The 25,615-nt window shown below is 39.4% G+C and overlaps 1 protein-coding gene across 2 annotated transcripts in view; it reads left to right on the top strand.

The window, feature by feature from the left end:
* The window catches only part of PDGFC (platelet derived growth factor C), a 181,536-nt gene extending 176,877 nt beyond the window's left edge, over window positions 1-4,659 (top strand). For both annotated transcript variants that reach the window (XM_038755299.1, XM_038755298.1), the window contains one exon: window positions 676-4,659. In XM_038755299.1, the coding sequence (XP_038611227.1) occupies window positions 676-792 (117 nt within the window). In that variant the 3' untranslated portion in view covers window positions 793-4,659. The remainder of the gene's footprint in view (window positions 1-675) is intronic.
* Window positions 4,660-25,615: the final 20,956 nt, after the last annotated feature.

Here is a 25,615-nt window from a genome sequence, read left to right as displayed (position 1 = left end):
ACTCTCCGTTCCCTCCCCCACCAGACTTTCATTCATAAGTAACCGAGTGATTGTGAGTAAATGGTCTTTATAAAGCACAGGGATATGGTTTAGCCATTATGCTCCCCCAGAGCTTACCATACTATCTACTTTGATCCCTCTGTCCTCAGCCCCAAGCCCTCTTCATAATTCTTTGCAGGACCAAGATATTGTTGTGACCAAATTTTTGATTTCATTGGTAGTTTCACATATTCTCCTAAGAGTGAAATCCGTCAATATTTAACATTCAAATCTGATGGCATAATTATTCCTGATCCCCTCAAAAATCCCAGATGCAGTAAGATTTGCTTTGACTGAAGCTCCTGTCTCTGGAGAATGTCTTAAAGCTCCCCCTCTAGATTGTAAGCTTCTTGTGGGCAAGGTGTGTGTCTACTGTTATTTTGTACTCTCCCAAGAGCTTAATACAGTGATCTACACACAATAAGCACTTAATAGATACAATTGATTGGTTGTAGGAGTGGAGTATAGCCAACAAAAACTAATGGGTGGGGTAATTGAGGAACCTCAGCTCAAGAGTGATCAAGTTTCTTTTGGTGGATTTCCAATGTTTCAGTTTACTACTTCAGGCATTCTGTATATTGAGGTCAAAATGTCTAATGATTAATTTAAAGGTTGACTTCACTTGTTCTCTCTCAGGTTCTTCAGTTAAAGCCAAGAATCGGTGTGCGGGGATTGCACAAATCACTGATAGATGTACATCTGGAACACCATGAGGAGTGTGACTGTGTGTGCAAAGGCAGTACTGAAGGATAAATGCAACTTTGTGTGCTGCCTTTTTCCATCTTGAAGCATGTTCAATCACTGGCTGATTCTGTTGTGGGCCTTGTGCATTATCTCCCTCTGTAATCTCAGTTGTTTGCTTTGAGGATCTTCCACCATCAGGATTTCCAGTGAGGTCTGAAAGAGGATTCTGAGTTGTGCAACAGCTTGTTGTGAGGAGGCCCAGTATAAGGATAGGGAAATGTCACCAATCATTAAGGGCTTTAAATAGCTTGCTACCTAGGTAGATAGATCCAGTGTATCTACCTAATTCTCCATGTTTTCTATTTGTTTCCTTGGCATTCCATGGGTAAAATTGGCTGGTATAGAACAGCTACTGTTCACCTAAAGACCTAATCCCGCTGGCTGCCCAAAATCTAGAGCTCCGTACACCTGGCCCATGGAGTGCAACAACATCTGGAAAATAAAAATGTATGTATATTTTCTCCTATACTCAACTATCCAAATCCCAGAAACTATGTTGTTATGAATTAAAAGTCAATTTCTCCGATATTGGTAGGAAAGACTGGATTGTTCTATCTTCAATAAAATTTCTGCCATTTGGAAAAGCAGACTGGACAACACACATGATTCAGAAGAGACAAACCTTGAAAAGAACAGTGGCCTTATTCTTGCTCCAATCTATGAGTTGGTTTATTTGTTTTATTGTGTACATTTTTATACTCTCCCTTTGACAATATAACTATTTGCTTTTCTAATCTTGTTAAATATATCTATTTTTACCAAAGGTATTTAATATTCTTTTTTATTACAGCCTAAATCAACTAGTTTTTAGCTTGGGAGATTTTAAAACAGAGTTATGTACAGCTAGAGGAAAAGAGATGCAGTCATTCTGAGGGTAGTATATTTTATTCAGTTGGTTTTCTTTAAAATGGTTGAGTAAAGAGTCTTGAAAGCAGATGAAACCTCATGCTTCATGACTGGAGATAGAAATAAAGGACAAAATTGGAAATCAGTATCCAAATCACTTTTCTTTATTACCATTTCATTTCGAAGATGGACCTAATATAGTTCCTGTTTTGTGGTCCTTTTGTTTCTCAACCACAGGAAAATATAAATCAACACAGGAGAGCAAAATTAACGCATTTCAGAAAAGTATACTACATAACACAGTATATTTATTGTCAAGATCAGTAGCCTCTCAGTGATAAATGGTTATAAAAAATTAGTTGGTTCCAAGGTTTTAACTCTGTTCAGTGATATGAACTACAGGTTTTCATTTTTTTGTTTGTTTGTTTTTTTCCTTGTGTACAGTACATCTTCTTAGTGATTCACTTATTCCACCATTTGGAGGAAAACAGTAAAGTATTTTGCTTGTAAAATGCTTAACATGATAGTTTATTTTTGGACTCTGAATTTCCAAAGTGTAAAGAGTCACCAAATAAAGCAATAATGATCATTTGGGAGGAGAAATACGTCTCTGCTTGTGCAAGATTATCTGTGTAAGATGAAGATAAACAAAACGATAGTACATTTCATGCCTTCATAGTGCGTTGGACCAATCACTCACTGTGACCAACCACAGTTCATCCTTTAGAGAGCTGATAGTCTAATAAGTCTCTATGTTGTAATAGCTCTGATTTCCTGCGATTTTTAAGCAGTAAGGTTCTGAGAATAACACTTCTATTTCTCACTAGCTATGATGCTGTTTAAAAGTATAAATAAAATTTCAACAAAAGAGAAAGTAGTGAGTGATTTATGAAATGCTTGGGGTATTTCTTATTGTGTGGACAACTGAAAGAGCATGTGCTCTCTATTCATTTAAAAATTTGTGAGAAACTGAAGTAGATCTGGTTAGCCTATTTGAAGTTTCATGTGTTTAATGTAGCACCTCGAGAATTAGGGCTTCACCAGTGGTTAGCAGTGGGTTCACAATAAATATTATATGAATGAATGAATGAAGAAATGAAACTACTCCAGTCTGCCAGGAGTTGAGCATGCTCATAATCGTTCTAATTGTGTTATTTTTGGGGAGTCATCATTAGTGAAACTGAAGCTAATGATGCTATAGTTTTAGAAGAGTGATTTGTGAGTCTTCTTAATGTCCCTCTGATCTCTCTAGATACATCTTGATTTCTGAGCAAAATTGTTTCTGGGAAAGGAAAGATTAAACAATCCTCAGCTAAAATCAGACCTCCATTTTCTGGCATTCTTGTTCTCTCTTTAGTCCTTTGAGCCTTTTTTTGAATTCTAGGCTCCTTTTGAAGTCAGAAGTCAGGCACCACATGGAAGAAGTATTAAGAGTCCCAAAGAGAATTACAGTCTGCACCACATGAACATTCTGCATGTGTCTACTTAGGTCAGCAATAGTACCTACATTTTATTCTTCAGGATTAAGTTCACTTCAAGAGGCATTCAGTCTCAAGAGTCGGCTGATGGGAAAAATTGAAAAAAAATTTTTTTCACATACTTTGAAGACTTCATATTTATATAGGTGGTGTTTGAGTTGAGCAGTTTAAACCATGAATATATTCTAATTTGAAATATTGTTTTCATAGCAAGGAATGAACATATATATTTCTGACAAGTAAATTGAATTGAATACAAAGGTAAAAAGTCACCTTTATAATAAAAGGCAATTTGTGCACTGCATCAGGTAGGACAAAAGCCACCACATGACGATCTGTCTCTTTAGAGCCACAATACAGAAAATTCCAAAGAAGGTGATTTTTCTCTGTTCTGTTTTCCCAAACATTTTCCCTTATGACTGTTAGGTCCTAGGAATGGTGATGCAAGGTGATAGAAAAGAAATCTCACAGTTGGAAAGGCACACACATATCAACATATGCATAAAACATAAAATAGCTCCATATCTTTCTTCCCTGCTTCCTCAGTGTTCACAGGTCCTGGGTCCAGAGCATGCAAATCAACTTTAATTATCACTAGGGTCTAAAATGACTTTCACTGTTACATATCCATTGTTTAGGGGCTTGAGGTTTAATATGAAGAGAATTTTCATGTTTCCAGGGCCCTCTCTTGGTACAATTACCCCTATTGTATATTCAGGTAATTAGTTATCTGTAGATTTTTTTTTTATTAGACATTGCCTCCTGAACTTTGTAATGTCATTCAGCTAGTAAATAGCTCTAAAGGTCAACCTGGAAAATGACAGAGGTTGTAATTTTAATAACTTAGTATATTTGATATAAAACTATCTTCAGTCTCACTGTCATTATATGATGTCATCGAAAGGGCACGTATTTTCCACTTCATCTTATGTTTTTAGTTTTGAGTTTGTTCTAAGACTCTGAAATGCTATAATATGCCTTTGTGTCTTTTTCCTTTATGAAGCATTGCTTGGTGTTAGCATTCCTTTTGTGAATAGTTTTGGGGATTTTTTTCAGTGTACATACAGTGTGTATTTATGTGGTCTACACTCCAGCTTAAAAGTGAAGATGTTCGTCAGAGTGACTGCTCCAGGAGATTGGCAGCCCCTTAAAATCCTCCTTTTGATTTTAGTATAAAAATATTTGTTTTTCAGTAACAAGAGCAGGAGTGTAACAGCATTGTGCCTGTAAATAAGGCCTGCTTCTTTTTCGAAGGACCTGAAAAAGACAAAGACTAAGTCTTTCTTCCTGCAACTGTGTACAAGGCATTTGTTCATGGTGTTATATTGCAATCGGTCCATGTTTGAGATTTAATTTGAGTGCTTGTGATAAGCTAACGTATATTGCTGCCTCATACACTATTGCTACCATCACCTCCCTTAAATCTTTAGGGGAATCCAAGATTTACTATGTTGTACAGGCATATGTAGTAGAAAATGTAAACCAGGGGGTGTGCTTGGAAACCCTAGAACCAAAATCATTGTTAAAAATTTAATGAATAAAAATATATTCATAAACACAGATTCACAATTATTTTTCTATTGAGAACTTTGGTCTTCCTGTTTTTACTCCATGGTAATCATCCTGCTTCATAGTGACACATTATTTTGGCATTAATCAACCAAGTAAATTGCTAAAACTTTATTTTCTTTTAATGTTGGCTAGAAATATAATTGAGATGAAGGCATATGTTTGATAATTATGAAGGCTTTAAAATTGATACTACTACCAAGTAGAAGTGTTCTATCCATCGAAAGTGGGGTTACCTTCAACCCAATATTTGTTTCAATTCTTCTTGACGGTACTCTATTTAAATTTTTGAAAAAAAAAATGAATAGTTCTTACTTTGATCCATGAGAATGTGCAGCATATAAAACATTTACAGTGTATAGAGATAGCTCATAACTTTAAAGATAACGAACACCAGGATTATCCTAAAGTTTATATTTTGACTGTAAAGGGGAAGACGTTGTGGATTTGAGTTATGAACTACTACATTTAGGAAACTAGTTGAACAACTCAGGAGCAGAATGATAGAACTAATAAAGGAAATGCATTCTGGTATTCAGAGAGGTAGTACATAGCAACAAAAAAATTTTGACCAAGCTATGAATTTTGCCAAAAAGCAGGTGGCGTTTTTATCCAGAATGCTATGACTATTGGGGTTGCGGAAATTCTTTCCAAAGGTAGGCAAAATATCTGTGAATTTCATTTTGGCAAAAAAGTTAAGCACTTCTGACAGAATAGTAAATAATTTCAAATATCTTTCAAATTTTAGCATTCAGACTTTCCAGAGAACCAATTATGGGGTCAGGATCCAGAGAGTCAACAAGCTGCAGTATTTACTATGATTTATCATTTACATATGTTGAAGATAATAAAATTGTTGACATCATCCCTATCTTTAGGATCTTAAGTAAGTACTGTACAAGGAAGTTAAAATATTAAACCTTGCTCCGAGAAGAAATATTTTCAAAGTTTCTTTTTAGGTATGAAGCCCATTCATCCCCCATCTCTAGTTTGTAACTTCCTGGCCAGAAATAGATATCCCTTTAAAAGTTAAGAGATTTAGCCCTTGAAAATAATCTTTTCACAATACTAATGCTTTTTCTACCACATAATCTACTACCATACTTTCTGAAAGGCATTTGATGCCAGTTATAACCACCACCCCCTACCACCCCCATGCCTAAAATTTAAGAATAGAAGAGACCAGAAAATGAGCTATCAATAGGTATCTTTACGATAACCACTTGTCCAGACATATTTGGCATTTCTACATGGTGCACAATTCTGGCCTTACTTTTTTTTTGTTTTAAAGCAGTGTTTGTTCTCATAAGATGCTAATCCTTTAGAAAAGAGCAATGGCTTGGACAGTAGCTGTTTGTACCTACGCATTTTCCAAGTCTCTTATCTAAATTGTACATCAGTATTCATTGATCTGCAACAATGTGTCATGTATGTGGACTTAAAAAAAAAACTGGCCAGATGTAGTAAAGATTGCAATAATTATGCATAGAAATGGGCTTGATTTGTACAGCTGGAATCTAAGGACTTTCAATTCTGCTAGTACTTAGACTGAGCTACTGCAGTCAGGATTGGAACAAAGGGATAGAAATTGTGAGCTGTCTGGCTAATTGAAGCACCTGGAATCTGAGCATCTACTGGCATTTCAGTTACTGAAAACAAGATTATAAATAATGAGAATTCAAGTGTAGAAGGATCAAGCTTGCAAATAGAAAATCTGAAGTTGATCAGTTCCATCTTAAAAGCTGGTGAAGATTAGTCAATCGGTAAAATTTGGAAAAATTATTGAAATATATATATATATTGTGTAGTGAGTAGTGACTATACTCTTTTTTTTCCCATAGTCCATGGACTGCTCATCCATTGTCTAGATCTGATTTATATAATCAGATGTACTTATTGTGGTATAGTGTATTATGCTGTCATGATGGAATGAAAGAGCATTGCTGAAAAGAAATAGTTGGGAGAATAGTTGTAGCTTTGTTCATTCAAAAGGTCCTATAAATCAAACTAAATGTTCTTTATGCACTGTATTTCATCCCTAGATCTGTAAATATTTTACAGTGACTATTCAGTGGCACGATTTTTATTCCTATGACTTAATCACGAAGAAAATACACAATATGCATAAACTACAACTTTTCCATTAATGACACTAACAATAGAGAAATCACGTAGTGCAGCCATTTCTTATAAAATTAATTGAGATGATCGGATGTGACAAAGTCAATTACAGTACATCATGTTTTATAAGTGTCTTGTTTGAATGTACTTCTAAGGACCTATGCAAGACTAATATAGTCATTGAAAAATGCACTTACAAATCACACATTTTTTCTTATTTGGACAGTCTGCATTTAAGTGCTTGGCACGGTGCGTTTGTGGTGGATGCACATTGACTAATGTACAAAACTGGAATTTCATGTTTTGTAAACCTTTCTGAACAGGTTTTTGGCTTTGTCACTGTTCTAGGCTTTAAACTATAAAGAGATCCTTCCAACTATCTATCTAAACCACTTCTCCAGGCTCAGCTAGAGCTTATTAGGCTAGAAATCTCCCCACCCTCTAGACTGTAAGCCCAGGGTAGGCAGATTGTCTCTCTTTATTGCTGACTTGTACTTTCCAAGTGCTTAGTACAGTGATCTGCACACAGTAATAATAAATGTTAAATGAATGAGTAAAAATAGGGGCCAGAGTAAAGATTTACAATAAGAAGGGTAATAGTGAAATTGGTGACCTAACTTGGAATCTTTAGGTTTCTGCTTTGGAGTCAGTGTGAGACCAATACACGTGGAGCAAGAAAGGGACAAGTAGGCATCATATTGTGTAGTTCAACACAATCATTTTATGTCCATGACCCAGCAGGGTCAAATTAGAGAATCAGCATGGCCTAGTGGAAAAGAGCACAGGTCTGGGTGTCAGAGTTTTAATACTGGCTCTGCTATTTAACTGCTGTGTGACCTTGGGCAAGTCATTTAATTTATCTGTACCTACGTTCCTTCATTTGTAAAATATGGATTCAGTATCTGTTCTTCCTCTCTTCTAGTCCCTTGTAATGATGACGGTGATGGTATTTGTTAAGCATTTACTATGTGCCAAGCAGTGTTCTAAGCGCTGGGATAGGTAGAATGTTATCAGGTTGTCCCACTTGGGGCTCACAGTCTTAATCCCCATTTTACAGATGAGGTAACTGAGGAACAGAGAAGTTAAGTGACTTGCCAATATAGCAGACAAGTGGCGGAGCCGGTATTAGAACCCACATCCTCTGACTTCCAAGCCTGGGCTCTTTCCACTAAGCCATGCTGCTTCTGTAGGACAGGGAATGTGTCTGATGCTGACTGTCCATGTCCAAGACTGAACTCCTTGTCTTCCCTCCCAAACCCTGCCTTCTCCCTGACTTTCCCATTACTGTCGACGGCACTACCATCCTTCCCGTCTCACAAGCCTGCAACCTTGGTGTCATCCTCGACTCTGCTCTCTCGTTCACCCTCACATCCAAGCCGTCACCAAAACCTACCGGTCTCACTTCCGCAACATTGCATCGCCATCCAAACCGCTACCCTGCTCGTTCAAGCTCTCATCCTTTCCTGTCTGGATTACTGTATCAGCCTCCTCTCCGACCTCCCATCCTCCTGTCTCTCCCCACTTCAATCCATGCCTCACGCCGTTGCCCAGATTGTCTTTGTCCAGAAATGCTCTGGGCATGTTACTCCCGTCCTCAAAAATCTCCAGTGGCTACCAATCAACCTACGCATCCGGCAAAAACTCCTCACCCTCGGCTTCAAGGCTGTCCGTCACTTCGCCCCCTCCTACCTCACCTCCCTTCTCTCCTTCTACAGCCCAGCCCGCACCCTCCGCTCCTCTGCCACTAATCTCCTTACCATGCCTCGTTCTCGCCTGTTCCGCTGTTGACCCCCAGCCCACGTCATCCCCCTGGCCTGGAATGCCCTCCCTCCGCACATCCGCCAAGCTAGCTCTCTTCCTCCCTTCAAGGCCCTACTGAGAGCTCACCTCCTCCAGGAGGCCTTCCCAGGCCCAGTCCCCTCCTTCCTCTCCCCCTCCTTCCTCTCCCCCTCCTTCCCCTCCCCATCCCCCCGCCTCACCTCCTTCCCCTCCCCACAGCACCTGTATATATATATATATATATATATATATATATATATATGTTTGTACGTATTTATTACTCTATTTTATATGTACATATTTATTCTATTTATTTTATTTTGTTAATATGTTTTGTTTTCTGTTTCCCCCTTCTAGACTGTGAGCCCACTGTTGGATAGGGACCGTCTCTATATGTTGCCAACTTGTACTTCCCAAGCGCTTAGTACAGTGCTCTGCACACAATAAGCGCTCAATAAATACGGCTGAATGAATGAATGAATGAATGACTGTTGAATCTACCCCAGAGCATAGGACAGCACTTGATCCACAGTAAGCACTTAATAAATATAATAATTAATAAAGCAGTCATAGCACTGTCAGTGTTTTGCCAGAAGGCAGTATTTGCTGCTATTATTCAGGATTCCTGTAGAATCTAATTGCTACATGGAATGTCCTACCTGACTCTTTGGTCAAAACGTTTCACCACTGGTGAGAGGCAGAATCAAGATTAGCATGCAGGTCTCTTGATTTCCAGGGATGTGCTCTTAGTTTTTTAATGGCATTTAAGTACTTACTTTGTGCCAGGCACTGTACTAAGCACTGGGGTAGATGCAAGATAATCAAGTTGGACACAGTCCATGTCTCACATAGTCCTCACAGTCTAAATCCCCATTTTACAGTTGAGGGAACTATGGTACAGAGAAGTTAAGTGGCTGCCCAAGGTCACACAGCAGACAGTGTGGTCTAGTGGATAGAACATAGAACTGGAAGTCCAAAGGGCCTGGGTTCTAATCCTGATTCTGCCAGTTGTCTGCTGTGTAACCTCGGGCAAGTCATTTAACTTCTCTGCCTCAGTTACCTCATCCGTAAAATGGGCATTGAGACTGTGAGGCCCATGTGGGACCAGGGACTGGGTCCAACCTGATTAAAATAGTACCTGGTACATAGTAAACAGCCAATACTGTTAATATTATTATTATGTGGTAGAACTGGGAATAAAACCCAGGTCCTCAGACTCCCAGGGCAATGCTTTGCTTTTTTCCACTAGACCATTAACAGCATGACTAAAGGTAATAGTTTTCTTTCATTCCAAGATGATGCTGTCTTTGGTAAGACTGCATCTGAGAGTGTGTGCCACCAAGAGAAGATCTGCACATTTTGTCAAAGAAAATGTCACAGTTAACCTTTTCTGGCTACTCTGTATTAGAGTTAGAATTGATCAGAGACCAGTGGTTAAAAGGGTAATGGTAAGTCCTACCACCTGCCTGAAAGTGCTTAAACTGTATTATTTTTTTCAATAGGAGTGATGGCTTGCACTCAGCCATTCACATTCTCTGCCCATCACAAGGAAGAACCATGATGCATTGAAGTAAATTCAGACTAAATGAAAGTATCAAAGTTATGCCTCCTCACTAAATATTGGTTACTTTGATAATAAAAATCTTATTACTTTAACTTTAAAAATAGCCTCTCTCCCAAAGTCGGGACAAATATATGCTGGGCAAGGAGGAAAGAATGGTAGTTCATTAATTTTGCTACCTATACACATCCTGAGAGGAATGTGAGCATGTTTAAGAAAAATGTGCTGATGAGTTTAAAATAATAAATAAAACTACCAAAGTTATGCCTCCTCACTGAAATATTATTTTGACGATAAAAATCGTATTGCTTTAACTTTATAAATAGCCTATCACCCAAACCCGGGATCAATATGTGCTGGGCAAGGAGGAAAGAATGATGATTCATTAATTTTGCTACCTATACACATCCTGAGAGGAATGTGAGCATGTTTAAGAAAAATGTACTGAAGAGTTTAAAATAATCCTGGAGCTTGAAAACTGCGTAACTTTATGAGAGAGAGAGGATAAGAGAGAAAGGATTAGCCTGCCCATCCAATCAAACTATACCCATTCTGAGACTGTCAGGGGAGGCCACACAAGTGGCAAGGAGGTATGTTTCAACTAGATCATTTCTCTTGTCAGCACTGCAGTTGGTAAATAGCATTTAGTCACAGTAACAGCAAACTCAACAGAGCAGGGCCCATGGGAACCGGGCCGTACAATTATAGTGCATTTTAAATTTCTTAGTTAAAGGATGCCTCCATCAACCTACCTACTGCAAGGTGAAGCTGACCTGTGGCAGTCCTGAAAGATTCTCATGGATTAAGTTGCCAGATGCCCGTCAGAGATAATTACTGAGAAAGAAAACAGAACCTTCCGTGTTCAGATTATGGGAGGGATGACAGAGAGTGCAACAAAAGCTTAAGCACATTAACCTCTGGTCAACATCGGACTTACCTCCAACATTGTGACTGCTTTATTTTCCCAAGTTGAACTGAATTCACTTGCTGAAATTCGCCCAAACTCTCACTCCATCTATATACATTATGGTCCTGGAGAAAAACCACATGGCCTAACCTAGGAAGGCCTTTCAGAGGATACTAAGGGAAAATAACTCTGGCTTGAAAGTCAACCCAAGAATTTAAGAGTTAACAAATTTGAGTTCAGTTGGGAAGTTTTCCCTGGTGGGATTTTCTTCTATTTAGGGGTCCTGTAGCTACCTAGGCATTAGAATAGTGCATCGGCATTTAGCCAGCATGTTATAAATACCATCTTCATTATTACCATTTTCATAGTATTTGTAAGTGTTCATGTGCCAGACACTGTACGAAGTGCTGGGGTAGATACAAGGTAATCAGGTTGGATACAGTCCGTGCACAGCATAGGGTTCACAGTCTTAATCTCCATTTTACAGATAAGGTAATTTGAGGCACAGTGAAGTGACTTGCCCAAGGTTACAATAGGCAAATGGTGGAACAAGGATTAGAACCCAGCTCCTCCTGCCTTCAGGGCCTCTGCTCTTTCTACTGGGCCATGCTGCTTTGCCAGCATTATTATACCATTATTATTATGAGTATCTCTTTTGATATAGTATTTTGAGTCAAAATTAAGTACACAGCTCGGAGTAAAATAATGATGGCATTTGTTAAGCACTTACTATGTGCAAAGCACTGTTCTAAGCACTGTGGAGATACAAGGTGATCAGGTTGTCACACCTGGGGCTCACAGTCTTCATCCCCATTTTACAGATGAGGGAACTGAGGCTCAGAGAATTTAAGTGACTTGCTAAAAGTCACACAGTAGACATGTGGCGAGCCGGGATTAAAACCCATGACCTCTGACTCCCAAGCCCTTGCTCTTTCCACTGGACCATGCTGCTTCTCTAAAAGATTTAAGTGCATGAGTCATTGACAAAGTCCCTTTTGTAGCAGTAATAATAGTAGTTGGGGCATTTGTCACATACTTAAAATGTGCCAAGCACTGTGCTTCCCAATCGCTTAGTACAGTGCTCTCCGCACAGTAAGTGCTGAATAAATATGATTGAATAAATGAATGAATGAATGCTGGGGTAGAAACAATGTAGTCAGATAAGTAAGATATGTCAAAATGGTGTAACTACTCAGGGAATATGGGGAAAGAAATAACTGGATCTAGGAAGATGGGAATTAATACAGATAAAGTTGGTGAATCATGGCATTTATTAAGGAAAATAAGGACTTTGAGAGGTCACCTGTCCACCTTCTGGTAACTGAAGCATGAAACCATCTAGGACAGGTGGTTGTCCGTTCTTTGCAGAAAACCTGCCAGAGGATGGAGACCCCTCAACTTCTCTCATTTGGTTGTTTGTGTGTTTTGATCTTGCTAGTCAGAATTGGGTCCTTTATGTGTCAAACTGTACTCTCTCTTGCTTTAAAGTCATTTCCTCTTGTTCAAGCCATTGGAGAAATAGGAAAAAAAACTCGCTCTCCACGTGAAAATCTTTTTTATATATTCCAAGTTACTTATTCCATTGCAATGTTCTCCCTTCCACTCTATCCTAATCCTTGCTGCATTATGTATTATGTATAGGTTGGGTGGCTTAATGAGAAGCAGCTTATTGAGAAGCAGCATTGGAAAGAGCATGGGCTTGAGAGTCAGAGGTCATGGGTTCTAATCCCGGCTCCGCCACTTGTCAGCTGTGTGACTTTGGGCAAGTCACTTAACTTCTCTGTGCCTCAGTTCCCTCATCTGTAAAATGGGGATGAAGACTGAGAGTGCTACGGGGGGCAACCTGATTACCTTGTATGTGCCCCAGTGCTTAGAACAGTGCTTGGCACATAGCGCTTAACAAATACCAACATTATTATTATTATTAATGTGTGTAGATTCCAATATCACTACTTCGTGTTGGATTAAAAATTTTATTGCCAAGACTTTACAGCCATTTTGATAAATTATTTCTGCCATTAACTTTGGTCCCATATGTATTTTAAATTCAGGTTGTGTTTCTTCTTGCACAGTTCCAATGCAGCACTCATGAGCTACAGGTCGATTTCCATAACTCTGTCATGTGTCTGCAATTTTGAAATGTTAGCTCTTTGAGGGAGTTACCTTTTAAAATTCTTGCTTAATGCATATGCTAAAAATGCTTTCTATTTATACTACTTCCCTGAGAAAATCATTTTTTTCCTTGATTCTTTTGAAAATGTGGTGTGAGTTTATCAGCTTGGTAGGTATGCACTTTAAAGGTTAAAGTTGATTTTGCTGTCCATGTTGCTTACTGGTTTTCGAGTATCACTTAGGCATAATTAATTTAAAGATGTACAAATAATATTGGGTATTTCTGGACAGTTTCTGAAGGTGAGCAGGAAGTTTGTTTTATAGTGGTCTTTAGAAACCCACTATCAAATGCTACGTCACACTGTCCATAGATAAGTGTAATTCATTCTCTTCCGCTCTTGGTCGAGACACTCTTGCTTATCCCTTGTATCTAGTGGAAGGGGATGAATTTGAATGGTTGCAGATTTTCAATCTGGTTCACTTTACACCAATGACAGACATAATCTAGTTAGAAATATTAAAGGTCTGCAACATGAACTTGAAAGTGCTGTAACATCTATACAGAGATGAGCTGTAAAACCTCAAAGAAAATGGGGCAAAATGACGGTTTAAACCACAATGAAAAACAGGCTTTGGCTGTGAAGATTCCTTTTAGAAACCTCGGTAATTTTGCATTTAGCAGGATGTCATGTTAATGCCAAGGTAATCTAGGTTTTCTCTACTGATAGTACTGAGGCATAAAAACTGATTTAGTGGCATTCCATTTCTTGAGAAGGACCAACCAACTACACACCCACATACACAGTCGCTAAGGGAAAAAAGATTAAAATTTATCAAAATGTATGTTACTATGACCTGAGTCAAACAGGATTTCGTTTGGTAAATATAATTGTGTGCCAGCCAAATTCACTAGACTGCAAAATCACAAATTTCTTTGATCAAAATATGTCATTTTCTCAATGCCCTGAGTTGGACTACTACATGCTTACCCTATTCCACATTTTTTATGGTATTTGTTAAGCACTTACAATGTGCCAGGAACTGTTCTAAGTGCTTGAATATGAGGTAATCAGATCCCATGTCTGGTGCTCAGTCTTAACCATGTTTTACAAATGGGTTAACCGAGGCCTAGAGAAGTTAAGTGAATTGGTCACGATCACTCAGCAGGCAAGTGGTGAAAGTGGCATTAGAACCCAGCTCCTTCTGCCTCCCAGGGCCATTCTATTTCCACTGGGCCATGCTACTTCTGCTATGATTTATTTGCTATATTTTAGCATTATACTTTACTAGTAATTTCCCAATATTCAGGTTGGTGGTAAGATTTTGCCAAGGATGCAGATGTGGTTGAAAGAGTCATATTGCGACTGACAATTAACAATGCATACGTAGTGCTTCATTGCAAATAGTGAATTATTCTTTGCTATACTGTGGCATTTGTAATTTACCATCCCTGAAGCCATTAGAAATTTTGCCTTTTATCATGATCTTCCCAGACTTTGTGCTATGGTATCCTGATTCCTTGATGCAAAGCTGATCTGCTCTTGAGTTCTTTTTAAAGCACATCCTATGTGATTGTGTTTCAGTGCATGGTTCAAACATTCCTGGTGCCATGCTTTCTAAAATCTCACCTCTATGCAGATGACACCCAAATCTACCTCACTGTCCCCAACCTCTCATCTTTTTTGGAATCCTGCATCCCTTCCTCCCTAACATCTCGACATGAATGTTCACCAGCTCCTCACGTTTATCATGTCCAAAATTGAACCTCATCTTCTCTCCTAAAAATCCTCTCCTCCCTCTAACTTTCCCATCGATGTTGACAAAACTATCTTCCTCCCCATCACTCAAGCTTGCAAGCTTGGCAATATTATTGATTCCTCCTCGTCTTTCATGTCCCATTTTCAGTCAGTCACCAAATCCTATCTGTTCTTTCTTCATAACATCAATCAATCGTATTTATTGAGCATTTACTGTGTGCAGAGCATCTCCATAATCTAGCCCTTCCTCTTCATCCAAGCGGCCACCATGTTAGAACAAGGACTTCTCATATCCCACCTTGATTTTTCAATCTCCTCTCTGACCTCCTTGCTTCCATTCTCTCCCCTGTCCAGTCCATACTTAAGTCTTCCAACTTTATCACTTTTCTAAAACATCATCTTGCATCCGTCTATCTCTCCATTCCACAAAAACCTCCAGTAACTGCCCATTCCTCTCCACATCAAGGAGAAACTTCTGACTGTTAGCTGTATTGCACTCATTCAGCTGTGTCTTCAGTCCTCTATCACTAAACCTCAGTTTTCCCGCTTCACTATACTCAAGCCAACCTACTCCTTCGGCATATTCTCCGCTCCCTCTGCTGACCTCTTGCCCACCCCCTCTTTAAGTCTTTCTCCCTTAACATCTGTCAAGCCAATGCTCCCTCAGTAGAGAAGCAGCCTTGCTCAGTGGAAAGAGTACGGGCTTTGGAGTCAGAGGTCATGGGTTCAAATTCCAGCTCCACCACATGTCTGCTGTGTGACTTTGGGCAAGTCACTTAACTACTGTGTGCCTCAGTTCACTCATCTGTAAAATGGGGATTAAGGCTGTGAGCCCCACGTGGGACAACCTGATCACCTTGTAACCGCCCCAGCGCTTTTGCACATAGCACTTAATAAATGCCATTACTATTATTATTCATAGCCCTTCTAAAATTGCATCTCTTCCAAGAGGCCTTCCCTGATTAATCAATTCCCCCCCACCCCCCTTTTAGACTGTGAGCCCAATGTTGGGTAGGGACTGTCTCTATATGTTGCCAATTTGTACTTCCCAAGCGCTTAGTACAGTGCTTTGCACATAGTAAGCGCTCAATAAATATGATTGATTGATTCCTCCTGCCTGTAATTTATTTTACTATCTTTCTCCTTCATTAGATTCTAAGCACCTTCAGTAAGTACAGTGATAATGCTTAACTCTGTAGTACGTAGTGCTCTGCACTAAGTGCTCAATAAACAATAATAATAATAATGGAATTTATTAAGTGCTTACTAGTGCTGAGCACTGTTTATTACTGATTGAATGACGGCGTCAGATTCCCGGGATAAAAACCAGGTGAGTGAGCTTGGATCACTATTTGATTGCGCACATAGTTTATTTGTAATAGTTATTCAATGGAAATTGATATCACCTAGTTATTTGCCATCACTCGGCTGAGTAGGAAAGAGTGAGAGAAGGTGTTTGTGAAGATTTTAAGCAGCAGCAGCATATGGCCTAGTGGAAAGAATACATGCCTGGAAGTCAAAAGACTCAGGCTTTAATAATCCCTGCTCTGTCCATTGTGTGTGAACAGGGTAAAGTCACTCAACATCTCTTTGCCTCAGTTACTTCAACTAGAAAATGGGAAGCAAATACCTGTTCTGCCTCCTAATTAGACTGAATCTCATGTGGGACAGGACTGTTTCCAACTTAATAAACTTATATCTACCCCAGTGCTTAGAATGGGGTTTGACACATAGTAAGCACTCAACAAATCTAGTTATAATAACCATAATAATAATGATAATAAGGTAAGGATGAAAACTCCAAATTAAATGCAGCTTTTTTTGTCCTAGACCCTGCTGAATCACACACCTATGACCTTAAAGGAAGAGCAGCACTCATGATTTTTATCAGCTGGAGCCGGTTTCTTTTGTGGATAAAGCCCACTAATCTCTGTTTATTTAAGCCTTCAATTTGGTGGTTTATGTCCAATTCTGATATATAATACAGTCATGGCTTTCAGCAGATGCAGACCTTTACCATAGTTCCTGGATCTGTCATTATCAGGATCTACTGCTTGGAGAATACTGACAGGACTCATTCAATCAATCAGTCTATCAGAGGATATTTTGAGCTGCTTATTATATGCAGGGCTGTGTAGTAAGCAGTGGGCACAGGTGGGAATTAAACCTGGCCCTGTCTCTTGAGGGGATCACAAGAAAAATGGTAAATCAAGCAAATCAAGAACATTTGGCTGAATAGGGTTGCAAATACTTCTAGAGGAAAATCCACCTCATTCAGTGATCACATTATAACTATCACAATCTCCAGGTACTCACTCATCTAAACCAAATGCTAAATAACTAAACTTTGAGAGCCGGTTAGCCCCAGAAATGATGATTTTTTTTGGTACGGTGCTCAGTAAGCACTACTGACTGATGAGCCTGTCTGATGAGAAAATCTCTTCTGAATGTCCAAAAGAGGAACAGCGGTGATGAAGCTGACGTCACATCTTTGTATTTTCCTCTAGACTGTAAGCCTACTGTGGGCAGAGAGCATGTTGCATTGTACTCTCCCAAGTGCTTAGTACACCATTCTGCATACAGTAAGCACTCAGTAAATATCATTGATTGATTTATGGAACTAATATCCAATGCAAGCAGAATAAAAATGCTGGAAGACTTAAATGCAAGGCTGCTATCAATAAATCCATTATATTTAGTATATAATAATAATTATTATAATTATGTATCTGTTAAGCACTTACTATGTGCCAAAAACTGTACTAGTGCTAGGGTGGACACAAGCAAATTGGGTTGGACACAGTCCCCTGTCCCATTTGGGGCTCTCAATCTCACTCCCCATTTTACAGATGAGGCAACTGAGACACAGAGAAGTTACGTGACTTACTCAAGGCCACACAGCAGACAAGTGGCAGAGCCAGGATTAGAACCCACGACCTTCTGACTCCCAAGCCCAGACTCTGGCCACTATGCCATGCTGCTTCTCTGGCTTATGTGTGTGGAACACAGTATTGAGTACTTAGGAGAGAGTAAAATAGAAATGACACACACAATACTTGTCCTTAAGGAATTTTCAAACAAGGAAGACCTATGGAAAATATATTACCAATCATAGGAAAAAGAGAATGGACAGATGAGATGAGTAAATAAGTGTTTACAAAGAGGGTGTTGATCAATATGAGCAAAGGTGCTTCCAGGTGGCTGTGAATGAGTAAGGGCTGAGGTGATAGTTGGGCAAGATGCAACCTGGAAAGAAGAAAATAAGTCAGGAAAAGCCTCCTGGAAGAGGTAGAGTTTTAGGAGGACTTTGAAGATAGGAAGAACTGTGGTCTGGCAGACTTGGCCTTCTTTCGTACCTGGAAGAAGGATTGGAGCAAGGCATTGGAGATGAGTAAGTCAAGAATGAGGCACAGCGAGAAAATGACTGTGAGAAGAATGGAGAGTGTAAGCGAATAGTGCATGCTGTGGTGGGGGAGGAGAGCTGGGTAGAGTGTCTTAAAGCCAATGGTTTTCTCCGTTCTTATATGAAGCTCATTTAGGAAAATAGTGCTCGATTGGACCAAGATACTAATTTGTCTTTTTTCTGTTACTTCTCTCTAAATGAATTTCCCATTTCTCTGTCTCTTCTTTTCCTCTGTGGCAAGAGCCCGGGCTTGGGAGTCAGAAGGCATGGGTTCTAATCCTGACTCCGCCAATTGTGAGTTGTGTGACTTGGGGCAAGTCAGATGGCTTCTCTGTGCCTCAGTTACCTCACCTGTAAAATGGGGATTAAGACTGTGAGCCCCACGTGGGACAACCTGATCACCTTGTGTCCCCCCCCGCCCAGTGCTTAGAACAGTAAGTACCTCGCACATAGTAAGAATTTAACAAATGCCATTATTATTTATTATTATCTCTTTGATCCCTTCCTCCTAATTCTAAGTCATAGAAGCAGCTTGGTGTAGTGGATAGAGCATGGGCATGAGATTCAGAAGGTCATGTGTTCAAATCCCGGCTCCACCACTTGTCTGCTGTGTGACCTTGTGCAAGTCACTGCACTTTTCTGTGCCTCAGTTACTTCATCTGTAATATGGGGTTTAGAACAATGCTTTGCTCATAGTTAGTGCTTAACAAATGCCATAATTATTATTATTATTATTTAAGACTATGATCCCCATGTGGGACAGGATCCGTGTCTGATTGGATTATCCACCCCAGCGCTTAGTATAATGCCTGGCACTTAGTAAGTGCTTAACAAATACCATCATTGTTATTTTTATTATGATTATTATCTGGGCTCTCCCTCCCACACTTCAGCTCCCCTACATGCCTGCATGGAGGCAAAATCAGAGTTATTAATGGTGCCAAGAGTTTGGGGATATGTCAGTCATGACATATCCTCCTCTTGTAAATTTCAAATCTACTAGTACCAGGACCACCTGTTCCTATTCCCGACCTTGGTGATGCTTAAACTCGCCTCACCACCAACTTGCAGGAAAACAGGCCCTCAGACAAAGAGCTGGGAAGGAGGTAGAAAAAGAAGCCCAGTGACTGAAGTTTGCCTTTAGCTTTTGGTCCAAAGCAATATGGAATGCAGGGGAACAAGTCGTCAGCAAAAGGCAGCATGGAAATCCTTTAGAGAGCAAACTCTGTGAAGCTTTTTTTCCTCTACCCCATAATAGAGTGGAACATTGTGAGCTAATGTAATGTGCCTTAGAGATAGACGACAAAGAGGGTGTACAACCCAGCAGCTGAGAAATATTTAGCTCTGCCTATGGTTTACACCTAGATAATTTGATTAAAAAAATTTAATCTCTTATAAGTCTTATCTTGTTTTGCTGATCCATAAAAGAAACCATCTATACTATGAAAGACCTGTGTAATGCCAATACCTTAGGGAAAATGTTTTGTATATCTGTCCCATGGGAAAGTGGAACAAAGGTGTTTATTTAAACTACATTGTAATCCCCCTTACCACCAGTTCAAGGTGGCACTTAAATCAATACAAACCACATTCCTCCCACCCCAAGAGCCAGGAACAAGATCTCCTACGTAAATATTTTGCTCCATAAAGTACAAGAATTAACATATCACTGCTATATTAACAACACTCAATCTTGTCAAGCCAGTTGGTGTGAGAGCTTGGGACTGTTTTGGATGTGGCCTCTGTGATTTAAACTAGTGTAAACGAGAACAGTTGCAAGATTTTGGCTGCCTCGAAAGCTGGGAGGCAGTTGCTTTTGGCACTCACCTTTATCCCTGAAAAAAAGTGATAGCTTTAGGAATGGAGGTATTTAAAGCTCTCTATCTGACTGTAGGAGACAATAGGCAACATGCATTGAGCTGAAATTTCAAAGGAAGTAGACACACTATTTGCAGATTTCTGAAAGGGTAATTACTTCCTCAAGATTTAAGTAACTGTTCATCACTTAGTACAACATTTTAGAACTTGTAAAGGCCAAATATATTTTCTTCCAAGTAAGATTAAAAATCATGCTTCTCATTAATATCAATCTATAGTATTTGAGAGCTCACCTCCTCCAGGAGGCCATTCCAGACTGAGCCCCCTTTTTCCCCTCATCCTCCCCATCCCCCCCGCCCTACCTCCTTCCCCTCCCCACAGCACCTGTATATATGTCTGTAGAGATTTAATACTCTATTTATTTTACTTGTACATATTTACTATTCTATTTATTTTGTTAATGATGTGCATCTAGCTTCATATCTATTTATTTTGATGTCTTGACACCAGTCCACATGTTTTGTTTTGTTGTCTGTGTCCCCCTTCTAGACTGTGAGCCCGTTGTTGGGTAGGGACCGTCTCTATATGTTGCCGACTTGTACTTCCCAAGTGCTTAGTACAGTGTTCTGCACACAGTAAGCGCCCAGTAAATACGATTGATTGAATGAATGAGTACCAATTTTCTTCAGAGAACCGTACTAAGCACTAGGGAGAGTACACTAGAATTATTAGCCCTGCTCCCAAGGCTTGCACTCTCACAGAGGAGAAAGACTAAATTGCATTACAGTACTGAATATGGGGATTTAAAAGGGAGGAAGGAGTTGGGATAATGCCAGGTTAAGGGATTGAGAAGGGAAAGGTGGTGATATTGTCAACAGTGATTAGAAAGTTAGGTGGAAGAGAGGATTTGAGAGGGAAGATGAGTTCAGTTTTGGACATGTTGTCTTGAAGTAGAGAGTAGGACATAATAATAATAATAGTAATGTTGGTATTTGCTAAGTGCTTACTATATGCCAAGCACTGTTCTAAGCGCTGGAGTATACAAGGTAATCAAGGTTGTTCCATGTGGGGCTCACAAGCTTAATCTCCGTTTTACAGATGAGGGAACGGAGGGACAGAGAAGTTGTGACTTGCCCAAAGTCACACAGCTGAGAAGTGGCAGAGCGGGGATTAGAACCCACAACCTCTGACTCTTTCCACTGAGCCACGCTGCTTCCCATCCAATAAGAGATGTTCCGGAGATAGAAGAAATTGTTCAGTTGCAGAGGAGGTTAGGGCTAGACAGATTTGGGAGTCATCACATAGAGGTGATAGCTGAGGCCAAGGGAGAAAATGAGCTCCTAAAGAAAGTGAGTGCAAATTAACAAGAAAATAACACCTAGAACAGAGACTTGAGGGAACTCTCAGATAGGGAATGGGAGGACAAGAAGGAGGCAGCAAAGGAGATTGAGAGGATCGAACTTGATTTCAGGAGAATTAGGAAAGGATTGTGTCATGAAAATACAGATGAGTTAGTGTTTCAGGAGAAAGGAAAGGTCCAGTTTGCCAGAAGCAGCTGCGAGGTTGAAGCTTATTAGAATGCAATATTCAGTTAGATTTATTAACCTCTACCCTCCATTTTACAGATAAGGTAATTTGAGGCACAGTGAAGTGACTTGCCCAAGGTCACAGTAGGCAAATGTTGGAACAAGGATTAGAACCCAGCTCCTCCTGCCTCCAGGGCCTCTGCTCTTTCTACTGGGCCACGCTGCTTTGCCAACATTATTATAACCTCTACCCTCAACTTGCTCCCTTTCCCTTCTCCCTTTAATGTTGGAACTAACCTACTCAGGATCTGTAATTAGGGTATCCCTCTAGTAAAGGTGAATGGACCCACTAAAAGAAGATGGAAGCAGTTTGGATGAATTGATTAATCATCAATTATTAATCATTATTAGCAGCTACTCTGTGCAAAGCATTAAACCAAGCCTTGAAAAAGAACAATAGAAGTCTAAATACTTTCAGTTTAATGAGGTGGTAGATAGGGATTTTAGATTCATTTAAATAAGCTCATGGCCTAGTGGAGTGAGCTCAGGATAGAGAGCCAGGATTCTATTGTGAATTCTGTTCTATTTGTGGCTCCACCACTTGCCTGCCGGGTAACCTTGGGTCAAGTCACTTAACTTTTCTGTGCCTCAGCTTCCTCATCTCTAAAATGGGGTTTAAATACCCATTCTCTCTCCCCTTTAGGCTGTGAGGCCCATATGGGACAAGGACTATGGGCTGCAACCTTGTCAAGTGCTTAGTATAGTGCTTGGCACACACCACTTACACTACTATTATCATTATTATCATCACTACTACTGGTATTTAAAAAGGTAATGTTACTAAAATGTTAGATACAGGAATAATGTCTAGCTGTATTTCACTCTTCCATGTGACTTGTCGATAGTAGGCACACTATTAATTGATGCATTAGTAGTTTTGTTTTATTGAACCACTCACTTGATTCATGTGGAATTTTTTTTCATTTTTTACAAGACTATCCTGCCAGAACAAAGAAAATGGTTATGTAAATAATTAAGTAATTATTTGTTGTACTTGTGGTTATGTAGTTACCATCCACCGTGGTAGTTTTATGTGTCCAAGAAGATTAATGTGGTTTAGTTGAAAGAATACTGGCCTGGGACTCAGAGGATCTGGGTACTAATTGCAGCTCTATCACTATCTGCTGTGTTACCTTGGGTAAGTCACTTAATTTCTCTGAGCCTCAGTTTCCTCTTCTGTGAATTAGGATTGAATACATTTTCTTTCTCCTACTTAGATTGTGACCCCATATGGGGCCTGGGATTGTCTCTTTTTGTGTTTATTCTTTTATTACGGTATTTAACCACCTACTATGTTTTTTTTATGTTAGTTAAGTGCTTACTAAGTGCCGGGCACTGTATTGAGCACTGGAGTAGATAAAAACTGATCAGTACATGTCTCACATGGGGCTCACGTTGTTAATCCCCATTTTACAGGTGAGAAAACTGAGGCACAGAGAAGTGACTTATTCAAGTTCACACAGCAAACAAGTGGCAGAGCTTGGATCAGAACCCAGGTCTTCTGATTGCCAGGCCCATGCTCTTTCCAGTAGGCCACACTGCTTCTCACAACCTGGTGATGTCTGAACAGATTATCTTTTATCTACTCCAGTGCTTAGTACAGTGCTTGGCACAGAATAAACTCTTCATTCACTCATTCATTCACTCAATCATATTTATTGAGTGCTTATTTTGTGCAGAGCACTGTACTAAGCACTTGGAAAGTACAATACAGCAATAGAAAAAGATAATCCCTGCCCACAATGGGCTGACAGTCTAGAGGGAGGGAGGGAGACACCAATGCAAGTAAACAGGCATCAATATAAATAAATAGAATTATAGATATATACGTTAGTGCTGTGGGACAGAGAAGGGGGGAAGAGTTAAAAGATTATCACTACCATTTCTCTGAAGTGGAAAATTGTAATTTATTGGCTACATTTGAAAATATTGCTGCTTTTCAGTACTAGTATGTTTATTAATAAATAATAAACAACTTTGGATTGCATTTTTGCTTACTCTTTAGTGTTTCCAAAACCCATTGTAGTTAAGTAGAAAAGATCTGCTCAGTCAGCTAAATCAATTCTGGAGACCAGAATACATTTTGTAACTCATCTAATCCAGCAGTCTCTCTAACAACCTGTTTCTTGTTATTTTTTGGTCACTGGTTTTCACTTTTCAGAGAAGAGAGGAGAAAAAAATGATGTTTTCTGATCTACTCTAAAATCTCAGAAGACTCGTGATCTTGGCTGATGTATTTCCAAGTGCCATGTGCAACTCTTCATCTACTGCCAAACCTCTTTCCAATTCGGCCTTTGGAATTTTGAAAAGCTGGCGTAGCTGGCACCTTTTCCAAGAACATTTGGGGAGAACTTGGAGAAACAGGGTCATGAAATGGAGAAGTAGTTAAGGAACCTACTGAGGCCTTAGCTCTAGCCTGGCACTGAATAGAGACCCCTTGCTGTATTTTAAAACTGTTGTCTCTAGAATTTCATATTAGAGTTCCTGACTTTTTAATTTTTTTCCTCTTTTTTTGATTTTTACTACCCAAGTAGGCTAGCATTTTCAGTAACCTGAGACACAGTTAATTTTCCAATATTTTTTACCCTGTTTCTCTTTATTAGAGGTACAGTAAGCTGTTTACCAGAAACTAAACGTCCATAAGAGCTCTGTTTAAAGCACTCATATTGGAAAAAAAAAGGCAAGTTCCATACTAGAGAGAAATAGGGAAAATAATTATATATTTCTCCAAAAAGAATTTCTAATGATACATTTGTTTTCTTTTTTCCTACCTTCCCTTTTTAATAATAATAATAATGATGATGATGGTATTTGTTAAACACTTACTATGTGCCAAGCACTGTTCTAAGCGCTGGGGGGGATACAAGAGGTATCCATCCCCCTCATCTTACCTCCTTCCCTTCCCCACGGCACCTGTATATGTGTATATATGTATATATGTTTGTACATATTTATTACTCTATTTATTTTACTTGAACATATCTATTCTATTTATTTTATTTTGTTAGTATGTTTGGTTTTGTTCTCTGTCTTCCCCTTTTAGACTGTGAGCCCACTGTTGGGTAGGGACTGTCTCTATATGTTGCCAACTTGTACTTCCCAAGCGCTTAGTACAGTGCTCTGCACACAGTAAGCGCTCAATAAATATGATTGACTGACTGATTGACTGACTGACAAGGTAATCATGTGTCCCACATGGGGCTCACAGTCTTAATCCCCATTTTACAGATGAGGTAATTGAGGCACAGAGAAGTTAAGTGACTTGCCAACACACAGCTGACAAGTGGTGGAGCCGGGATTTGAACCCATGCCTCTGACTCCCAAGCCTGTTCTCTTTCCACTGTGCCACGTGCTTCTCATTTTTCTGCCTGATTAATATGAGAGCCAATTAGGCAGTATTATAATATAATTCTAAAGTATCCACAAAAGTGAATGAATCTAGAACTGGGATAGGACAAATAAAATGGATTTAAGTTTGGAATTCTCTGGTTTTTTTTTTAAATTCAGTTAGGCTATGTCTTATCATTAACTCACTGGATCTATCTGTAGACTGATCACATCCACCTGTGGACAGGGAATATGTTTGTTTATTGTTATATTGTATTTTGTATTACTCCCACAAGAGACTCAGTATCTACCTTTAGTTGTATCTGTGTTTCTTTTGAAACAGAAGATATTATACAACAATAATAATAATGATAATTATGGTATCTGTTAAGCGCTTACTCTGTGCCAGGCACTGTACTAAATGCTGGGGTGGATACAAGCAAATCGGGTTTGACACAGTCCTGGATAGAGCATGGCCCTGGGAGTCAGAAGGTCATGGATTCTAGTCCCAATTCTGCCACTTGTCTGCTGTGTGACCTTGGGCAAGTCACTTCACTTCTCTGTGCTT

The sequence above is a fragment of the Tachyglossus aculeatus genome, chromosome 12 (genome assembly GCF_015852505.1).
Source record: "Tachyglossus aculeatus isolate mTacAcu1 chromosome 12, mTacAcu1.pri, whole genome shotgun sequence".
In the NCBI taxonomy this organism is placed as follows: domain Eukaryota; kingdom Metazoa; phylum Chordata; class Mammalia; order Monotremata; family Tachyglossidae; genus Tachyglossus; species Tachyglossus aculeatus.
The sequence above is the reverse complement of the archived record's forward strand: the minus strand, read 5'-3'. Positions and strand labels throughout refer to the sequence as shown.